At 40.0% G+C, this 16,648-nt stretch overlaps 1 protein-coding gene across 6 annotated transcripts in view; it reads right to left on the bottom strand.

Annotated features, from left to right (window-relative positions):
• Nucleotides 1-16,648, bottom strand: part of LOC128704427 (myogenesis-regulating glycosidase) — a 127,335-nt gene that overhangs the window by 16,562 nt on the left and 94,125 nt on the right. For all 6 annotated transcript variants that reach the window (XM_070102930.1, XM_070102931.1, XM_053799571.2 and 3 more), the window contains 2 exons: nt 10,180-10,337; nt 749-906 (listed from right to left, as the gene is read on the bottom strand). In XM_070102930.1, coding sequence (XP_069959031.1) covers nt 749-906; nt 10,180-10,337 — 316 coding nt within the window. The remainder of the gene's footprint in view (nt 1-748; nt 907-10,179; nt 10,338-16,648) is intronic.

Here is a 16,648-nt window from a genome sequence, read left to right as displayed (position 1 = left end):
AAACTTGCACATGAAAATCACTCCCTATGAAAGCAGAAGACTCGGCAGACGATGCAACATCCCCCCAATGAAGAGCAGGGGTGCCACTAGCACGATAAGAGACAACACAGTAAGTATCATGGGCCCAAGACTGTTTAACTGCCTCTCAGCATTCATAAGAGGGATTACCAATAGACCCCTGGCTGTCTTCAAGCAGGCACTGGATAGGCACCCAAAGTCAGTATCTGACCAACTGGGCTGTGGTTTGCATATCAGATTGCATGCAGCTAACAGTAACAGCCTGGTTGATTAGGCCCTGATCCACCATGAGACCGGGCTGCAGGGACATTAATCCCTGGAACTTTCTCCAGGTTTATATACTGCACTCTGACCTAAGCAGGTTCTGAAGCTTCAGAGTACAAAATCGCTTCTTCTGTGGTATATCTGGAGTGTAAAGCTTTCGGGTCTCCTGCCTTCACATGAACACAAATAATAAGCTAAAACAGTATTATGGTAATTCACTCTGTGAGGAGCTTTTGATCCAAGGTACTGGACTTGTCCTCTCCTTCTCTGAATAAAATCTGATTACCTCTCATTTACCAGTTGCCACATGACTATTTATTTAGTGATTAACCTGATTACAGTACAGTTTATGTCAGGAACTCCTTTCATCTCTTTGGGTAAGCCCTGACTACCTCCAATTCCCCAAGTGCTGTATGATCCCTACAGGTTTAGCACTCCTCTATGAAGATAACTGTAACTGGCTAACCTCCTCGTCGTAATCCCAGGGTAGCAAGGAGAACTGGATGGCAGGCATGAAGGCATTAGCTTGTGCCCACCTCACAAACAATTGGCGTCCAGGTTTAAGACCTAAGTACCCATTACCACCAACCATGTCCGGCAGCACGAAGGGGTAGCCCAGTATTCCTGAGTGAAAGAAATGATATAAAATAAATGTAAAATGGAAAAAGAAAGAAATGCAGCATAATGCAGTTATTTATTTGACTTAACCCTTAAACTGTCCAAACGTAGATCTATGTTCACTCGTGTGGCGCTCCGATTATTTTGAAAAATATTTTTTTTTTTTTAAATGAAGAGCACATTTTTCTACATGTTATAGGATTTAAAAAAAAAATTTGGGTCGGTACTTACTGAGATATAATACCGTGAAGTTAGCTCTGGATGCTCGCCTTATGGCAACATCAGCATCTGCCGCTTGCAGAAGTGTTGCCGATATGCCTTTTTTCTCGTTTTTATTTTAATTTATATATACACAAATAACCCGCACATAGTAGAGAGGAGCTTACGACGACATTTCGGTCCGACTTGGACCATTTACAAAGTCACACTAACGAGAAGTAGAGCAGGACGGGTATACATAGGCAGGAAGTGGTAGTGGAAGTACATGTAGTAGTAGTAGTGGTGGTGGTAGAAGTAGTAGCGGAGGTGGAAGGAAGTAGTAGTGGGGAAGTAAGGAGGAGGAGCCGGTCAAATACTAAGAGAGGGGAGCACTGCAAGGGAGCTAGGCACCACAGCTTTGTAAATGGTCCAAGTCGGACCAAAACATCGCCGTAAGCTCCTCTCTTCTCTGTGCGGGTTATTTGTGTATCATTCCAGTCACGGTATTGTGCCTTTTTTTGTTATTAATTAATATATATTTTTAAAGTTCTGATAATTACAATTTATAATAGTTCTTGTGATTTCATAGCCTGGAGTATACATATATCACACTCCTTGAAGACTGGTGTTATGACAACTGTTATCAGCTCAGTGACACTTGATAAATGGGTGCTCGGGGGAACCCTGGCTTTATTTGTTTTCACGGAAATACACAAACATGTTTGTCCATCTGTCTATCTATCTTTGCCTGGAATTTTTGGGTTATCCTAGGTAATTTACACTATTTATAATAACTGTACTTATGTGTACATGTGAGACAGAGATATAGATAGATAGATATAGATAGACAGTGTTATAGAGAGAAATAGATATAGACAGAGATATTGATAGAGATATACACAGAGATATAGACAGAGACACAGCCAAAGCAAGACTGCCAGCTGGCCAGCCTGCCGAATACATAAGAACATAAGAAAGAAGGAACACTGCAGTAGGCCTACTGGCCCATGCAAGGCAAGTCCACGTCACCCTCCCCCCTGGCTTAGACCAATGACCCACCTAGTCAGGGCACATCCACTGAAGGAAGGAGCATGACATCAGACCTAGTAGCACAAGTTAGTCAGGTCCAACTCACACACACACTCACACTCACTCATGTATTTATCTAACCTATTTTTACTTTCCTCTTAAAATGGGAGTCATCGGTGAATCCCTGGTGTTTTCCACGCTATTTGCTCTAGCTGGCGCTCAATTGAACTGGTGCTCCCACAAGGTACTAAGCGCTCCCAGATTTTTTAATACTGTGAACACTAAGTGCACAGACCCATTCTTTCTTGTCTAGGCAACTCAAGCCTATGGTGCCAAATTTGAAGGAATGAAAAATAAAACGTTGATCTACATTTGGAGAGCTACGCATGCAAACATAGATCTACGTTTGGACAGTTTAAGGGTTAATAAAGCTACTGTGTGGGCAAAATATTATCAATAAAGGATCATTTACTAAATTCGGCCAGTGCTTTAACAGCTGAGTTATATGCAATTCTCATTATCATTACGCACACTGTGTGGATGTCTACCTGGTTGTTCAAAGTTATGTTGGATTTTTACAGGGCATTACAGGCTATCCTGAAATTTGACTTCCCTTATCCCATCGTCCTTTGCATTCAATTTTGGTTATGTCACATTTCTGGCAAACGCAAAGACATTCAGTTTCTCCTGGGTCCCTGGACATGTAAATGTTTGGGGTAACAAACAAGCAGACTGGTCTGTTCTTTGGAATATTTTTCAGTGTTCTCTCGACAACTCCACAACCGATGACAACAATGTTGGTACGAGTTGATCTACAACAATTATTTTGTTACTGCCAACAAACTTAATGTCTTTTTCTCTACCATAGGAACAAAACTAGCATGTAAAATCCCAAGCTCAAACATTCAACCAAACAACTACCTCACTGGCAACTACCCTAATACAGTGGACCCCCACATAGCGACCTTAATCCGTGCAAGAGGGCTGATTGTTATGCGAAATGTTCGGTATGCGAATGAATTTTCCCCATAAGAAATAATGGAAATCAAATTAATCCGTGCAAGACACCCAAAAGTATGAAAAAAAAATTTTACCACATGAAATATACATTTTCCTACACACAAAGAGAAGGATACATGCACAATAGTAGAGCAGTACATGCACAATATATATTGTGCATGTACTACTCTACTAAATGAAGAATAAATGACACTTACCTTTATTGAAGTTGCAGCAATGACTGATGAGACACTGTGTCCTGGGAGTGCCTTTTCCTCCTGAGTACTGTAGGTCCTGTTTGGCATTTTCTTCCAGAACAGGCCTTATCACACTATGTATGCCACTACGATTCTTAAATCTCTCAAACCAACCTTTGCTGGCTTTAAATTCACCAATATGAGCACTAGTTCCAGGCATTTTTCCCTGTTCACCTGGGTGTTAGTCGACTGGTGTGGGTTGCATCCTGGGAGACAAGATTAAGGACCCCAATGGAAATAAGTTAGACAGTCTTCGATGACACTGACTTTTTTGGGTTATCCTGGGTGGCAAATCCTCTGGGGTTAATTGTTTCTTGGTATTCTCAATAAGCCACACCAACAACGGTGCTACAGCAGCAGCAGCAGCTGACGGTGGTACAGCAGCAACAGACGATGCTACAGCAGCAACAGACGATGCTACAGCAGCAACAGACGATGCTACAGCAGCAACAGACGATGCTACAGCAGCAGCAGACGATGCTACAGCAGCAGCAGACGATGCTACAGCAGCAGCAGACGATGCTACAGCAGCAGCAGACGATGCTACAGCAGCAGCAGCAGCTGACAGTGCAGCAGCAGCAGCAGCTGACGGTGGTACAGCAGCAGCAGCAGCTGTACCACCAATAGTAGCGATGGTTGATTGGGGTTTATTATACAACCTGGCCAGCTCGGAGACACGCACTCCACTTTCATACTTATCAATGATCTTTTTCTTCATCTCTATAGTAATACTCACCCTTATTGGCACTAGAAGCTTTCTTGGGGCCCATGGTCACTTATTTTCCAGAAAAAATCACCAAAAACACTGTAATAATACGAAATGTTCCGATTGTATGCTTGGATGTTACCGCGGAGGCTGGCTGGTAAACAATGCCACCGGCGGAACATGTGAGCGTGGCTCAGGCTGCACATTGGACGCGTCTCGGACGAAGGGCGGTGAGCGGGTTTTTGGGCGGTATGCGAGGCAAAATTTTTGCGAAAAAAGCGAGCGGTATGCGGATTGTACGGTATGCGATGCGTCCGGTATGCGGGGGTCCACTGTACTCTTATTTTTAGCCCCAACAAACCCTACTGAAATCTCGCTTATCATCAAAACACTAAAGAACAAGACAGGAGACCTAAATAACTTACCACCACTCATGTATAAAAAAGCTTCTCATGTGGGCAACTCTTTTTAACAAATCCATTGAATCTTCCACTTTCCCATCCATACTCAAGACAGCAAGAGTCACCCCGATCCTTAAAGGTGATCCAACTGAACTGAACAATTAAAGGCCTATATCAAACCTGCCCCTACTATCTAAAATCTTCAAAAAATTAATAAACAAACAAGTCTACTCGTACTTTGTTTCCCACAACACACTCAACCCTTGTCAGCTTGGGTTCAGACTGAAAAAAAGTACTAATGATGCTATTATACATATGCTTGAACTAGTATACTCTGCACTTGAGAAAAAGGAATTTCACCTGGGACTGTTCACAGACTTACGAAAAGCTTTTGATACAGCTGACCATGACCTTTTGCACTAAAAACTCAAACATTACGGGGTCAGAGGACACTCTCTCAATTACCTAAAATCTTATCTTTACAACAGAAGCCAGAATGTATACACAAATGGAGCCTGTTCCACTACACAACCTGTTCTTGTTCGAGTCCCACAGGGAAGTGTTCTTGGCCCACTTCTCTTTCTCATTTACATCAATGACCTACCAAATGCATCTAACCTCCTTTATTTATTTATTTATTAAATTGAACATGATACACAGAAGTATTAAGAAATACAGTGGTTAAGTGTAACATGCTAAAGCCCCTTGTATGCAGAGCATTATGGGCAGGCTTAAAATTAACTTAAGATAAACTAAGCAATGATATATTCAGTGGTAAACATTATTGTAAACAAATAACAATTTAGCACAAATGAGTATTTCAAAGACTGGGTCACAGGTTAAACATTTATGAGATACAATTATTCAGTATTTATTTAGTTGAGGGTGAGTAAGTGATTTTTAAAAAGAGACATGAATTTTATATTCACAGGTAATGAATTCCAGATTTTTGGGCCTTTTATGTGCACTGAGTTTTTGCATAGTGTGAGATGGACACGAGGAACATCAAAGAGTGATCTGTGCCTTGTGTTATGGTCATGTGTTCTGTTGAGGTTGGTAAGGAGACGTTAAGTGTTCTATGTATGTAGAAGGTACAATAATAAGTATGGATGTTTTGTATGGTGAGTAGGTTTAGAGTTTTGAATATTGGTGGAGTGTGCTGCCTGTAGTGGGAATTCGTTATCATTCTGACTGCAGTCTTTTGTTGGGTAATTAATGGTCTGAGATAGTTTATTGTTGTTGAGCCTCATGCACAAATTCCATAGGTGAGATAGGGGTAAATAAGTGAGTGATATATAACAGTGTGTATAATAGCATCGTTCGTATTTTTATTAGGCCTGAACCCAAACTGACAGGGGTTGAGCATGTTGTGGGAGATTAGGCAGGAATAGATTTGCTTATGAATTAATTTTTCGAAGATTTTAGAGAGAGGGTGTAAGATGGATACTGGCCTATAGTTGTTCAAATCTGTTTGGTCTCTTCCTTTTTATGGATCGCGGTGACCCTCGCTATTTTGAGAACTGTAGGGAAGGGAGAGGATTTGATGGATTTGTTAGTGTTGCAATGATTGGTGACAGCACTCGCAATGCTTTTTTGTATATAAAGGGTGGTAAGGTATTTAAATCTCCTGTCTTGTTTTTTAGCATGCTGATAATAAGGGAGACTTCTGTTGGGTTAGTCGGAGCTAGGAACAGTGTGTTCGGGTAGTTGCCAGTGAGGTAATCATTGGGTGGGGTATTTGAGCTTGGGATTTTATTGGCAAGGTTTTTTCCTATGATGGAGAAGAAATCATTGAGAAATCATCCTTAAACCCATTTTATTTGCAGATGACACAACTTATGTCTTTTCTCACCCAAACCCAACCATACTAACAGACACAGTAAATGTTGAACTGCTAAAAATATCTACTTGGGTGATTACCAACAAACTTACTCTCAATATAGAAAAAATCTACTTCATGCTTTTCAGAAACAGAGCTTCAAATGTACAGCTAAACATATTGATAAATGGTTCGCCTATCTCGAGACAGGCAGAGGGCAAATTTCTAGGTCTCCACCTTGACTGCAGTCTCAAATTTCAGACACATATACTGCAAATTTCCAAGAAAGTCTCCAAAACAGTAGGCATCCTTTCAAAGATATGGTACTATTTACCCCAATCAGCTCTTCATTTACCCTTACCTCACCTATGGTATTTGTGCATGGGGCTCAACCACAGCAAAAAGCTGCAGTGCAATTGATTACTAACTCTTGCATTAGATAACACACTCCACCACTTTTCAAGTGTCCTAACTTGCTAAATATACAAAAGATCCACACTTATTATTGTGCCTACTACATACACAGAACACTATATTCTAATGTAAACCCTCCTCTCAAACTCCTCCTTGATAACTATAACAGAGCACACAACCGTAATACAAGACACAGATCACTCTTCGATATTCCCCGTGTTTATCTCTCCCTATGCAAAAATGCTATGCACGTAAAAGGCCTTAAAATCCGGAATTCATTGCCAGAACAAACTAAAGGACCACTGTCTGCAAATCAGTGTAAGGCCCAAATAAGAAATCACCTCATCATCCAAAATTAACCAGACAAACCGTACCTAACCACTACCAGTTTCTCAAAAGCTACTCATATTGTGCTGATGAATGCTCAACCAGTTACTACTTCGAAATTAGGATGTCTGTTCTTTTCATTGTTTTAAATAGTACAGTGGACCCCCGGTTCGCGATGCTATCGGTATCCAGTAAATCCGGTAACCGATGCATTATATCGCAGAAAATTTGCCTCGCTTCCCAATACAAAACCCGGTATGCGATGTGGTTCATACGAGACGTGTCCATGTGTGGCCTGAACTGCCCCGTGTGTGCCAGTGTTTACAAGCCAGCCAGTGTGCGTGCATCTAAGGATACATTCGGTACATTCCATATTATCCATATTATCACTGTTTTTGGTGCCTGTTTTTGAAAAATAAGTCACCATGGGCCCCAAGAAAGCTCCCAGTGCCAACCCTTCGAGACCAAGGGTGCTAATGACTGTTGAAATGAAGAAAGAGATAACTGCAAAGTATGAAAGTGGAGTGCGTGTGTCGGAGCTGGTCAGGTTGTATAGTAAACCCCAATCAACCATCTCTACTATAGTGAGCAAGAAAATGGCAATCAAGGAAGCTGTTCTTGCAAAAGGTGCAACTGTGATTACGAAACAGCGACTGCAAGTGTTAGAAAATGTTGAGAGACTGTTATTGGTGTGGATAAATGAAAAACAGATAGCAGGAGATAACATCTCTCAAGCAATCATTTGTGAAAAGGCTAGGCAGTTGCATGACGATTTGGTAAAAAAAACTGCCTGCAACTAGTGGTGATGTGAGTGAATTTAAGGCCAACAAAGGTTGGTTTGGAAGATTTAAGAATCGTAGTGGTATACATAGTGTGATTAGGCATGGTGAGGCTGCCAGTTATGTTGTGCGACAGAAGTCCAGTGACTCTCAACCTGGTCCTAGCGGCATTAAAAGAAGAAGGGAAGTAACCCCGGAAAAGGACTTGCTACCTCAAGTCCTAATGGAGGGGGATTCCCTTTCTAAATGCTAACACCATCCACACTCTCCCCTTCTCCCATCCCATCAATCATCACCAGATCTTCATTAAAGGTAAGTGTCAATTATTCTTTTGTTATTTATTGTTATTGTTGTTATTGTAATTACTATTCTATTGCATTAAACTTAATATTTCATGTGGTAAAAGTTTTTTTTTTCATACTTTTGGGTGTCTTGCACGGATTAATTTGATTTCCATTATTTCTTATGGGGAAAATTGATTCGCTTTCCGATATTTTTGGTTTACGATGAGCTCTCAGGAACGGATTAGTATTGCGAACCGGGGGTCCACTGTAATAGATTGTAATACAGCACATCATAATGTAAATTGTTCCATTGTAATACCAAATTTCATTGTTTTAAACAGTATTAAACTGTAATACCTCACACTGTAAATTGCTTTAAATTGTTACATTGTAATACTGTAATCTTTATTAACTAATTCAATAGTGTAAAAAGTCTCTACTAGACATATTAAAACCATGTAGCATCACCTGATATGATATTCAGTTCTCCTGTACTCACTCTAACTCATCTAATGACCATATGAACTATGTATTACTGCCCTGCTATTCTTAAGTTAATCTTTAAGTTTGCCCGAAATGCTCAGCATACAGAGGGGCTTTTGGCATGTACACCCAACTATTATATTCCTGTATACAACCACGTAATTTGTCAAAATAAAAAATCTAAATCTAAACCACCACTGTCATCTATGTAATGATTACATGTGTCTCACTCGTACTGTCCAGCAGGTATGCAAATTTCACTTCCATCATCTCCAGTGCCTTAACACATTAACTCTCACCTTTGACACACACACACACACACTGACTTTTTAACAGGACCTAACTTACTGCACCAACTGTGATTTTACTTTTCCTCTTGCAATCTCTCCTACTCTCACATACTCCTTCCTTCACTTCTTCATCAACTTTGCACATTCCTCCTTTCCCAAAAGGTGCTGACATTCCAATTCAGATTACCCTCTGACTGCAACATCCCCACATCTTCAGAGTGCAGACCACATTTGGCCAGTTTTCCCGAGTACCTTCACAAATACCACCTTGCTCACACTCCAACAACACATTCATTAAAAACCACTTGGCTCAACTCTTATCTAACACATCTGTACAGCCTGCTGGATGCTCAAGCACCTAAAGCTTAAAGTCTTTTATACCCTCCCTCCAACCATTCCTGGGGCAACCCCTACCCTTACCTTCAACCCCGGACTTATAAGCCCTCTTCATCACCCTCTCCACATGCCCAAACCACCTCAACAACCCCTTCTTAGTTCTCTAAGTTATGCTCTTGACTCCACATCACCTTTTAATTTCTACGCTCCGGATTCTCTGCCTGATGTTCATACCACACATCGTTCTCTAACATGACATCTCCACTGCTTTTAGCATCTTTGCTGAAGTGTTAAGAGCCCATGCCTCACACTCATAAAACAGCATTGGTAGGACTATACTCTGGTCCATTCCTCCCCCCTCATTAATAAACTTTTCTTTCTTTCTACAGATGCCTCAATATTCTGATGGTTCACATCGCCTTTCATATACCCATTTGCCACACACTAACTCCCAAGTATCTAAGCACATCCAGTTACTCCACATTTTATTATGCAAAAATATATAATAGGTCCCTTCTTTTCAATCTTAGATGCATCATTATCACTGTATGTAAGGTCACTTTTGTTCAAATCAGCAGTATTAATGACAGAAAAAGTTTTTTTTGGGCCACAAACATTATTCATGTTTCCTGTCGTTAGAAGAGAAATAAACAAAGAATACATAAGTAATAATAAGCTCATTTACATATACATATCTGCTCTAAAATTAAGGTAGCACTGTATGACTTTCAAGTTTACTAACAAAATACCAGAACTGAGAGACAACTCAAACTCTGCAACAGCTGAAGAACTTATCGAGGGAAGTTCTTGGACAGTGGTGAGGTATTTTGATCAAAGAAATTGAGCCTACTGTTTCCTCCTGAATCTGATTGTCTCCCACTCCCCTTAGGTGCTGTATGACCATTAATGGTTTAGTGCTCCTCCTGTGAATATAATAATACAGCTAAGGAAACTTACCTGAGTGAAGGAGTGAAGGAATCAGGGATCTGAGGCCATCACGGGACCCCCAGATAGAGTCCTTGTCTAACATCCTGATGAAGATATTGTGTCGCTGTGTACCTCTGCCCACACGAGCCTCTATCATGCCTCCGAACTGTGACACTGTGTCTATGTACCTGAGAGAGAGAAGCAAAGATAAGAGCCTCTAGCTTGTACAAGGCATAATGGTACTCTTAGTGTATCTAATGACATCCCTCAGCAGGGGTTCCTTGATGTCAGAGAGGGGCTCTTGATCCAAGGGGATAAACATATTGTCCCTCGCTTTCAACTAAACCTGACTGCCTTCCAGAGTAGAAAATTTTATTTGGATCATTAACCTGGAGGGTTAGTAACCCAGGACCCTTGTGGGTTTAGCAATTAATTTTGATTGTAATAATAAGAGTAACCCAGGAGAGCCCAAAGAAGTCACTATGACATCTTTCCATTAGGTCCTTTGATCCCTTCCACAGGATGTGAACCACAGTAGTCTAATAGCCAAGGACCTACTTAATGCTAGGTGAACAGCAAAAACAGGTATAAGGCAACATGCCCAATGTTTCTACTATGCTGGGATCTAACCTAGTTCCTTCAGATAATAGCCAAAACTGCTACCATCAAGCCATGAGCCAATATCACATGGGAGGGGCACTTTGAGGCTATTACCTGAGAAAGAACATGGGAAGGGCACTTCGAGGCTATTACCTAAGAAGGACTGCCGACTTCTATCTTGATTAGGGACAATCAACTGTTATCTAGATGATCGAAGCAAGGATAGTAAAGCTGAAGGCTCTCCCCCAATCCACTTCTCCCTTTGGCTACTGGCAGTATGAAACAAGGAAAAAAATACATGCCATTCCATACTAGAAAAAATGGCGTGAAATTTATAGCACAAGCAGATGGAAGGCATGGACTATACACTACACTACTGCATAATACTACTACTTATAGATACCTCTAGTTCTACTTCTAGATACTGTGTTGCAGGCTGAAGTAAGCAGATGGATATCTGAGCAACTTCAGAGCTAATGCTAGGATGTCAGTGGCCACTTTTCCTTGTACTTTAGGATCATGCTTGAAAGTATACATCCTGCTCATTCTCTGAACATTGAATTGATTTGGCATCTGTAACTTTCAATGACAAAGTTTTCCAGTGCTCCACAACTCTGAAAATATCTTGCCCACAAGTGTATTAACCCTTTGACTGTTTCAGGCCCCTCTCTGAAACTGTCATTCTATGTCGCTCAATTTTTGAAAAAAAAAAAAATTTTTTTTTCTTATGAAATGATAGAGAATCTTTTCCCGATGGTAATGACACCAAAAGTTCGAAATTTGGTCGAAAACTCGTGGAATTATGCTCCCGCGAAGTTAGCGGTCTCTGCGACATATGCGTATCGGCGATTTCGCCGACTTTGAGCCCTATTTTCAGCCAATTCCATTGTTCCAGTTGACCAAACTCATAGCTATTTCTTTAGAACTCCATTTTATCTATCAGCTGAGTACAAGAAACCTCCCATTTACTAATTTGGACTACCCAATATGGTGGTCAGAAATTGGCAATTTGGCCAATTTCACGCAAAATAAAAAAGATGCCAATTTCAAAATAGGGTCCAGAATAAACAAGGTAGACATTCGTGGCACTAAAATAACATATGCTCTGTTCATTAGTCACATCTCTAGGCCCCTCTTATATTATTATTGATTTCTATTTTGATTTTTTATTCATACAAAAAAATACAAAATTTACTGTTATGCAGACGACTGCATTATTGTAAAAATGATATAAATAATATCAGTGCACTAGTGAAAGAATATTAGACTCCCCAGTTGACGTGTATTGGACGTGTGGTGTGATTTATTTACTCTTGGACATTGGTAAAAATCGAACATTTCTGCTACTTTGAGCTCAGTTTCAAGGTCGTTTTCATCGTAAAAGTAATGAAAATCATCTCTATTTCTGTAATATGTTTTCCATTTTATCACCTAAGACCATGAAAACGCGAATACAACGATAAATACTATACGAAAATACACCTCAAAGTCGGCGTTTTATTCCAAAAAAACGATCAGAGTTTTTTTTTCTCATTACGCAATGTTTGCTGCAGGATTTTTTTTATGTGGTGCACACTGACCACACAGACCCATTCTCTCACATGTGGGCCTACCAGCTTTCTCCCACTTGATTTGAAGCCGCTAGAATTATTGAGTATATATACGTCAGAAACATTGGCTCGTAAGACGTATTTATACGTCGAAAACAGTCAAAGGGTTAAACATCTTACCACAGAGTGTTGTACCATTGTTTCGTGTAATTGTATCACTAGGTACTTCAAGAAGATCCTTGTATTAGGTCCCATCGAAGCCTCTGTTTTCTGAGAGAACATGTTAGATTAAAGTTGTTCTTGATGTTGTTTGTTCCTTAACGATAATACGAGATTTGTTGCTTTTCTGTATACCATTATCAAGTGTCGGTCTTTTAGTGTTTACCTTTTATGTAATTAAGGTACCACACTCAGAGAGCATATTAAAGATGGTATGTGACGAGAGCAATACAGGTGTTAATATTGTTGCGGGAGTTGTGATTAAAGTTTTTGCTATGAATCAAAGAGCATTCTTATCCTTACTGCTTACATCAGTATATTACAAATACAGGTCTCCCTCAACATTCGCGTTTTCAACTTTCACGGGCTTCACACATTCGCAAATTTCCAACTGCCAAATTCCCAGCTGCCAAATCATATTTAAGTTTACCGCCACGAGTCCTTACTACCCTCCCTCCGACCCCTGCAACTGGCAGCCAGCCCTCCCACCACTGTGTGGTGAGTGTTTTGTTTGTTCATTATTTGCTATTAAACTACAGTATAAATAATGTAAACTCATCCATGACTGCATATTAGAATGGCTATTCGGACAGGTATTGGAAGGTGACATCATGTGTTCACTCTTGAACACAGCAAAGAATCAAACATTTCTGCTACTGCTAATAATAATAATAATAATATTAATATAGTAATAATAATAATAAATACGATAGAATTGAAGAAGGAAATTGTACAAAAATATGAGGGTTGAAGCAGTGGTGGAGGAAGTGGTTGACGCAGCATCAGTGTGGCTGTGTTTATGCTGGAGTGAGTATTAGTCTCCGTGCTCTTCCAAACATTTCACAATAATTCATTGTATTTGGTGCTTGTAGATTGAGTGTGACTGGAGTGCTTGAGGCAGTGATAGAGGCAGTGATAAAGGCAGTGGTAGAGGCAGTGGTAGAGGCAGTGGTAAAGGCAGTGGGTGAGGCAGTGGTAGAGGCAGTGATAGAAGCAGTGGGTGAGGCAGTGGTAGAGGCAGTGGTAAAGGCAGTGGGTGAGGCAGCAGTTGAGGGAGTGGTAGAGACAGTGGTAGAGGCAGTGGGTGAGGCAGTGATAGAGGCAGTGGGTGAGGCAGCAGTTGAGGGAGTGGTAGAGACAGTGGTAGAGGCAGTGGGTGAGGCAGTGATAGAGGCAGTGGGTGAGGCAGCAGTTGAGGCAGTGGTAGAGACAGTGGTAGAGGCAGTGGTAAAGGCAGTGGGTGAGGCAGTGATAGAGGCAGTGGGTGAGGCAGCAGTTGAGGCAGTGGTAGAGACAGTGGTAGAGGCAGTGGGTGAGACAGTGGTAGAGGCAGTGATATTTACTAACATATATGTTATAAATAATAATAGTACATTATGAATAACATTTATTATTATTATTATAAATGTTATTAATATTAACATGTACTATTATTATTTATAACATATATGTTAGTAAATATCACTGCCTCACCCACTGCCTCAACTGCTGCCTCTATCACTGCCTCACCCACTGCCTTTACCACTGCCTCACCCACTGCTTCTATCACTGCCTCTACCACTGCCTCTTCCACTGCCTCTATCACTGCCTCACCCACTGCCTCTTCCACTGCCTCTATCACTGCCTCAACCACTCCAGTCACTCAATCTACAAGCACCAAATATAATGAATTATTGTGAAATGTTTGGAAGAGCACGGAGACTAATACTCACTCCAGCATAAACACAGCCACACTGACGCTGCGTCAACCACTTCCTCCACCACTGCTTCAACCCTCATATTTTTGTACAAATTTCTTTTTCAATTCTATCGTATTTATTATTATTATTATTATTATTATTATTATGTATTATTATTTTTATTATTATTATTATGTATTATTATTTTTATTATTATTATATTATCATTATTATTATTATTATTATTAGCAGTAGCACAAATGTTTGATTCTTTGCTGTGTTCAAGAGTAAACACATGATGTCACCTTCCAATACCTGTCCGAATAGCCATTCCAATATGCAGTCATAAATAGGTTGACATTATTTAGGTAGTAGGGACTTGCAGTGGTGGAGGCAGTGGTATTTAACCCTTTGAGGGTTTTGGTCGTACTAGTACGTCTTACGCGTAGGGGTTTTTGACGTACTAGTACTCATAAATTCTTGCGGCCTCAAATCTAGTGGGAGAAAGCTGGTAGGCCTTCATATGAAAGAATGGGTCTATGTGGTCAGTGTGCACAGTCTAAAAAAATTCCTGCAGCACACAGTGCATAATGAGAAAAAAAAAACTGACCATTTTTTTTTAATAAATCAGCGACTTTGCAGTGTATTTTCGTATGGTATTTATTGTTGTATTCTAGTTTTCTTGGTCTCATTTTATAGAATGGAAGACACATTACAGAAATTGAGATGATTTTGACTGGTTTTACAATGATAGGTGCCTTGAAATTGAGCTCAAAGTAGCAGAAATGTTCGATTTTTACCAAACTTCAAAAGTAAACAAATTGTGCCAAGCGTGCAATACACATCAACTGGTGAGTCTAATATTCTTTCACAAGTGCACCAATAATATTTATACCATTTTTTACACTAATGCAGTAGTCTGCATAACAGTAAATCTTATATTTTTTGTGAAAATAAAAATTCAAAGTGGAAAGCAAAAGAATATAAGAGGGGCCTTGAGACGTGACTAATGACTAGAGGAAATGTCATTTTAGTGCCAGGAATGTCTTTCTTGTTTATTCTGGACCCTATTCGGAAATTGGCATCTTTTGAAATTTGTGTGAAATTGGCAAAATTGCTAAATTCTGACCACTGTACTGGATAGTTGTATTTCATAAATGGGTGGTTTCTTGCACCCATTCGATAGGAAAAATGGAGTTCTAGCGAAATATTCATGCTTTTTGTCGACTAGTACAGTGAAATTGGCCGAAAATGGGGCTCAAAGTGGGCAAAAACGCCGATGCGTAAACATCGCCGAGACCGCTAACTTTGCGAGAGCATAATTCCGTAAGTTTTCTATCAAATTTCAAACTTTTGGTGTCTTTATGATCAGGAAAAGATTCTCTATCTTTTCATAAGAAAAAATAATTTTTTTTTTTTTTAAATTTGGCCGACCCTGAGAACGAGTTTCGGAGAGGGCCTGTCGACCCTCAAAGGGTTAATAACCTACATGTTGTTAAGTCATAAAGTATGTATTTAGTACAATTTACGACGTTTTCATGTATTTTATGATTGTTCATGGTTCAACAAGTTAAGGAAGCAGTATTGTATTATATTTCCCTACAATATATTGGGGCACCAAACATTCACGGTTTTTCAACATTCGCGAGGCTCTTGATCCTCTAACCCTTGTGAATGTTGAGGGAGACCTGTACAGTACTTAGTATATTTCAGGCCATTGTTCATGACAGCTCCCATGTCTATCTACTTTGTCATTATGAAATGGCTTCCATTAAAGTTAAACTCACCTATCTATACTGGCTTCCTCACTCTTTTGTGTTAGTGTGACTTTGTAAATGGTCCAAGTCGGACCGAAACATCGTCGTAAGCTCCTCTCTCCTATGTGTGGGCTATCTGTGTAAGTTCTATTTTAAATTACATCCGAGTACATTACCTTGCATTTATCTTAACTGAGGTTCATTCCTTAATCTAAGTACCTCGACAGTCTGCATGTTTCTGTATACTTGGACAGCTGGTCATGGATGCTGCACAATTTGCTAATTTCATGCCATCTGCAAACTTTGCAATTATGGATGCTAAATCCAATCCTAAATCATGTAGTTATAATAAAAATAAAACTAGATCGAGAACTGGCTCTTGAAGGACCAACTTAACATTTCTCCACTCAGAAATTTTACCGTTTAAAACAACTCCCAGCTTCCTGTCAGTGCTCCAGACACTGATGCAGTTCTGGAGATTATTTCTTGTGCAGTGAATGTTTAGTTTTGTAAGTAATCTCTGATGTTGATACTTTGCCAAATATCTTCTGGAAGCTGAGGTACATTACATCTGTGGGGGCTTCCTTTGAACAATGTCTGAACTCCTATAAGTTTATTAGGCAAAATCTCCTATTGCAAAGAAAGCATGTCGATTTTTAGGTAAAACTTCCTTCGTGGAAATAAATAATGTTGC

This window comes from Cherax quadricarinatus, chromosome 84, assembly GCF_038502225.1.
Source record: "Cherax quadricarinatus isolate ZL_2023a chromosome 84, ASM3850222v1, whole genome shotgun sequence".
In the NCBI taxonomy this organism is placed as follows: domain Eukaryota; kingdom Metazoa; phylum Arthropoda; class Malacostraca; order Decapoda; family Parastacidae; genus Cherax; species Cherax quadricarinatus.
Note: the sequence above shows the minus strand (reverse complement) of the source record. Positions and strands in the feature narration are given on the sequence as shown.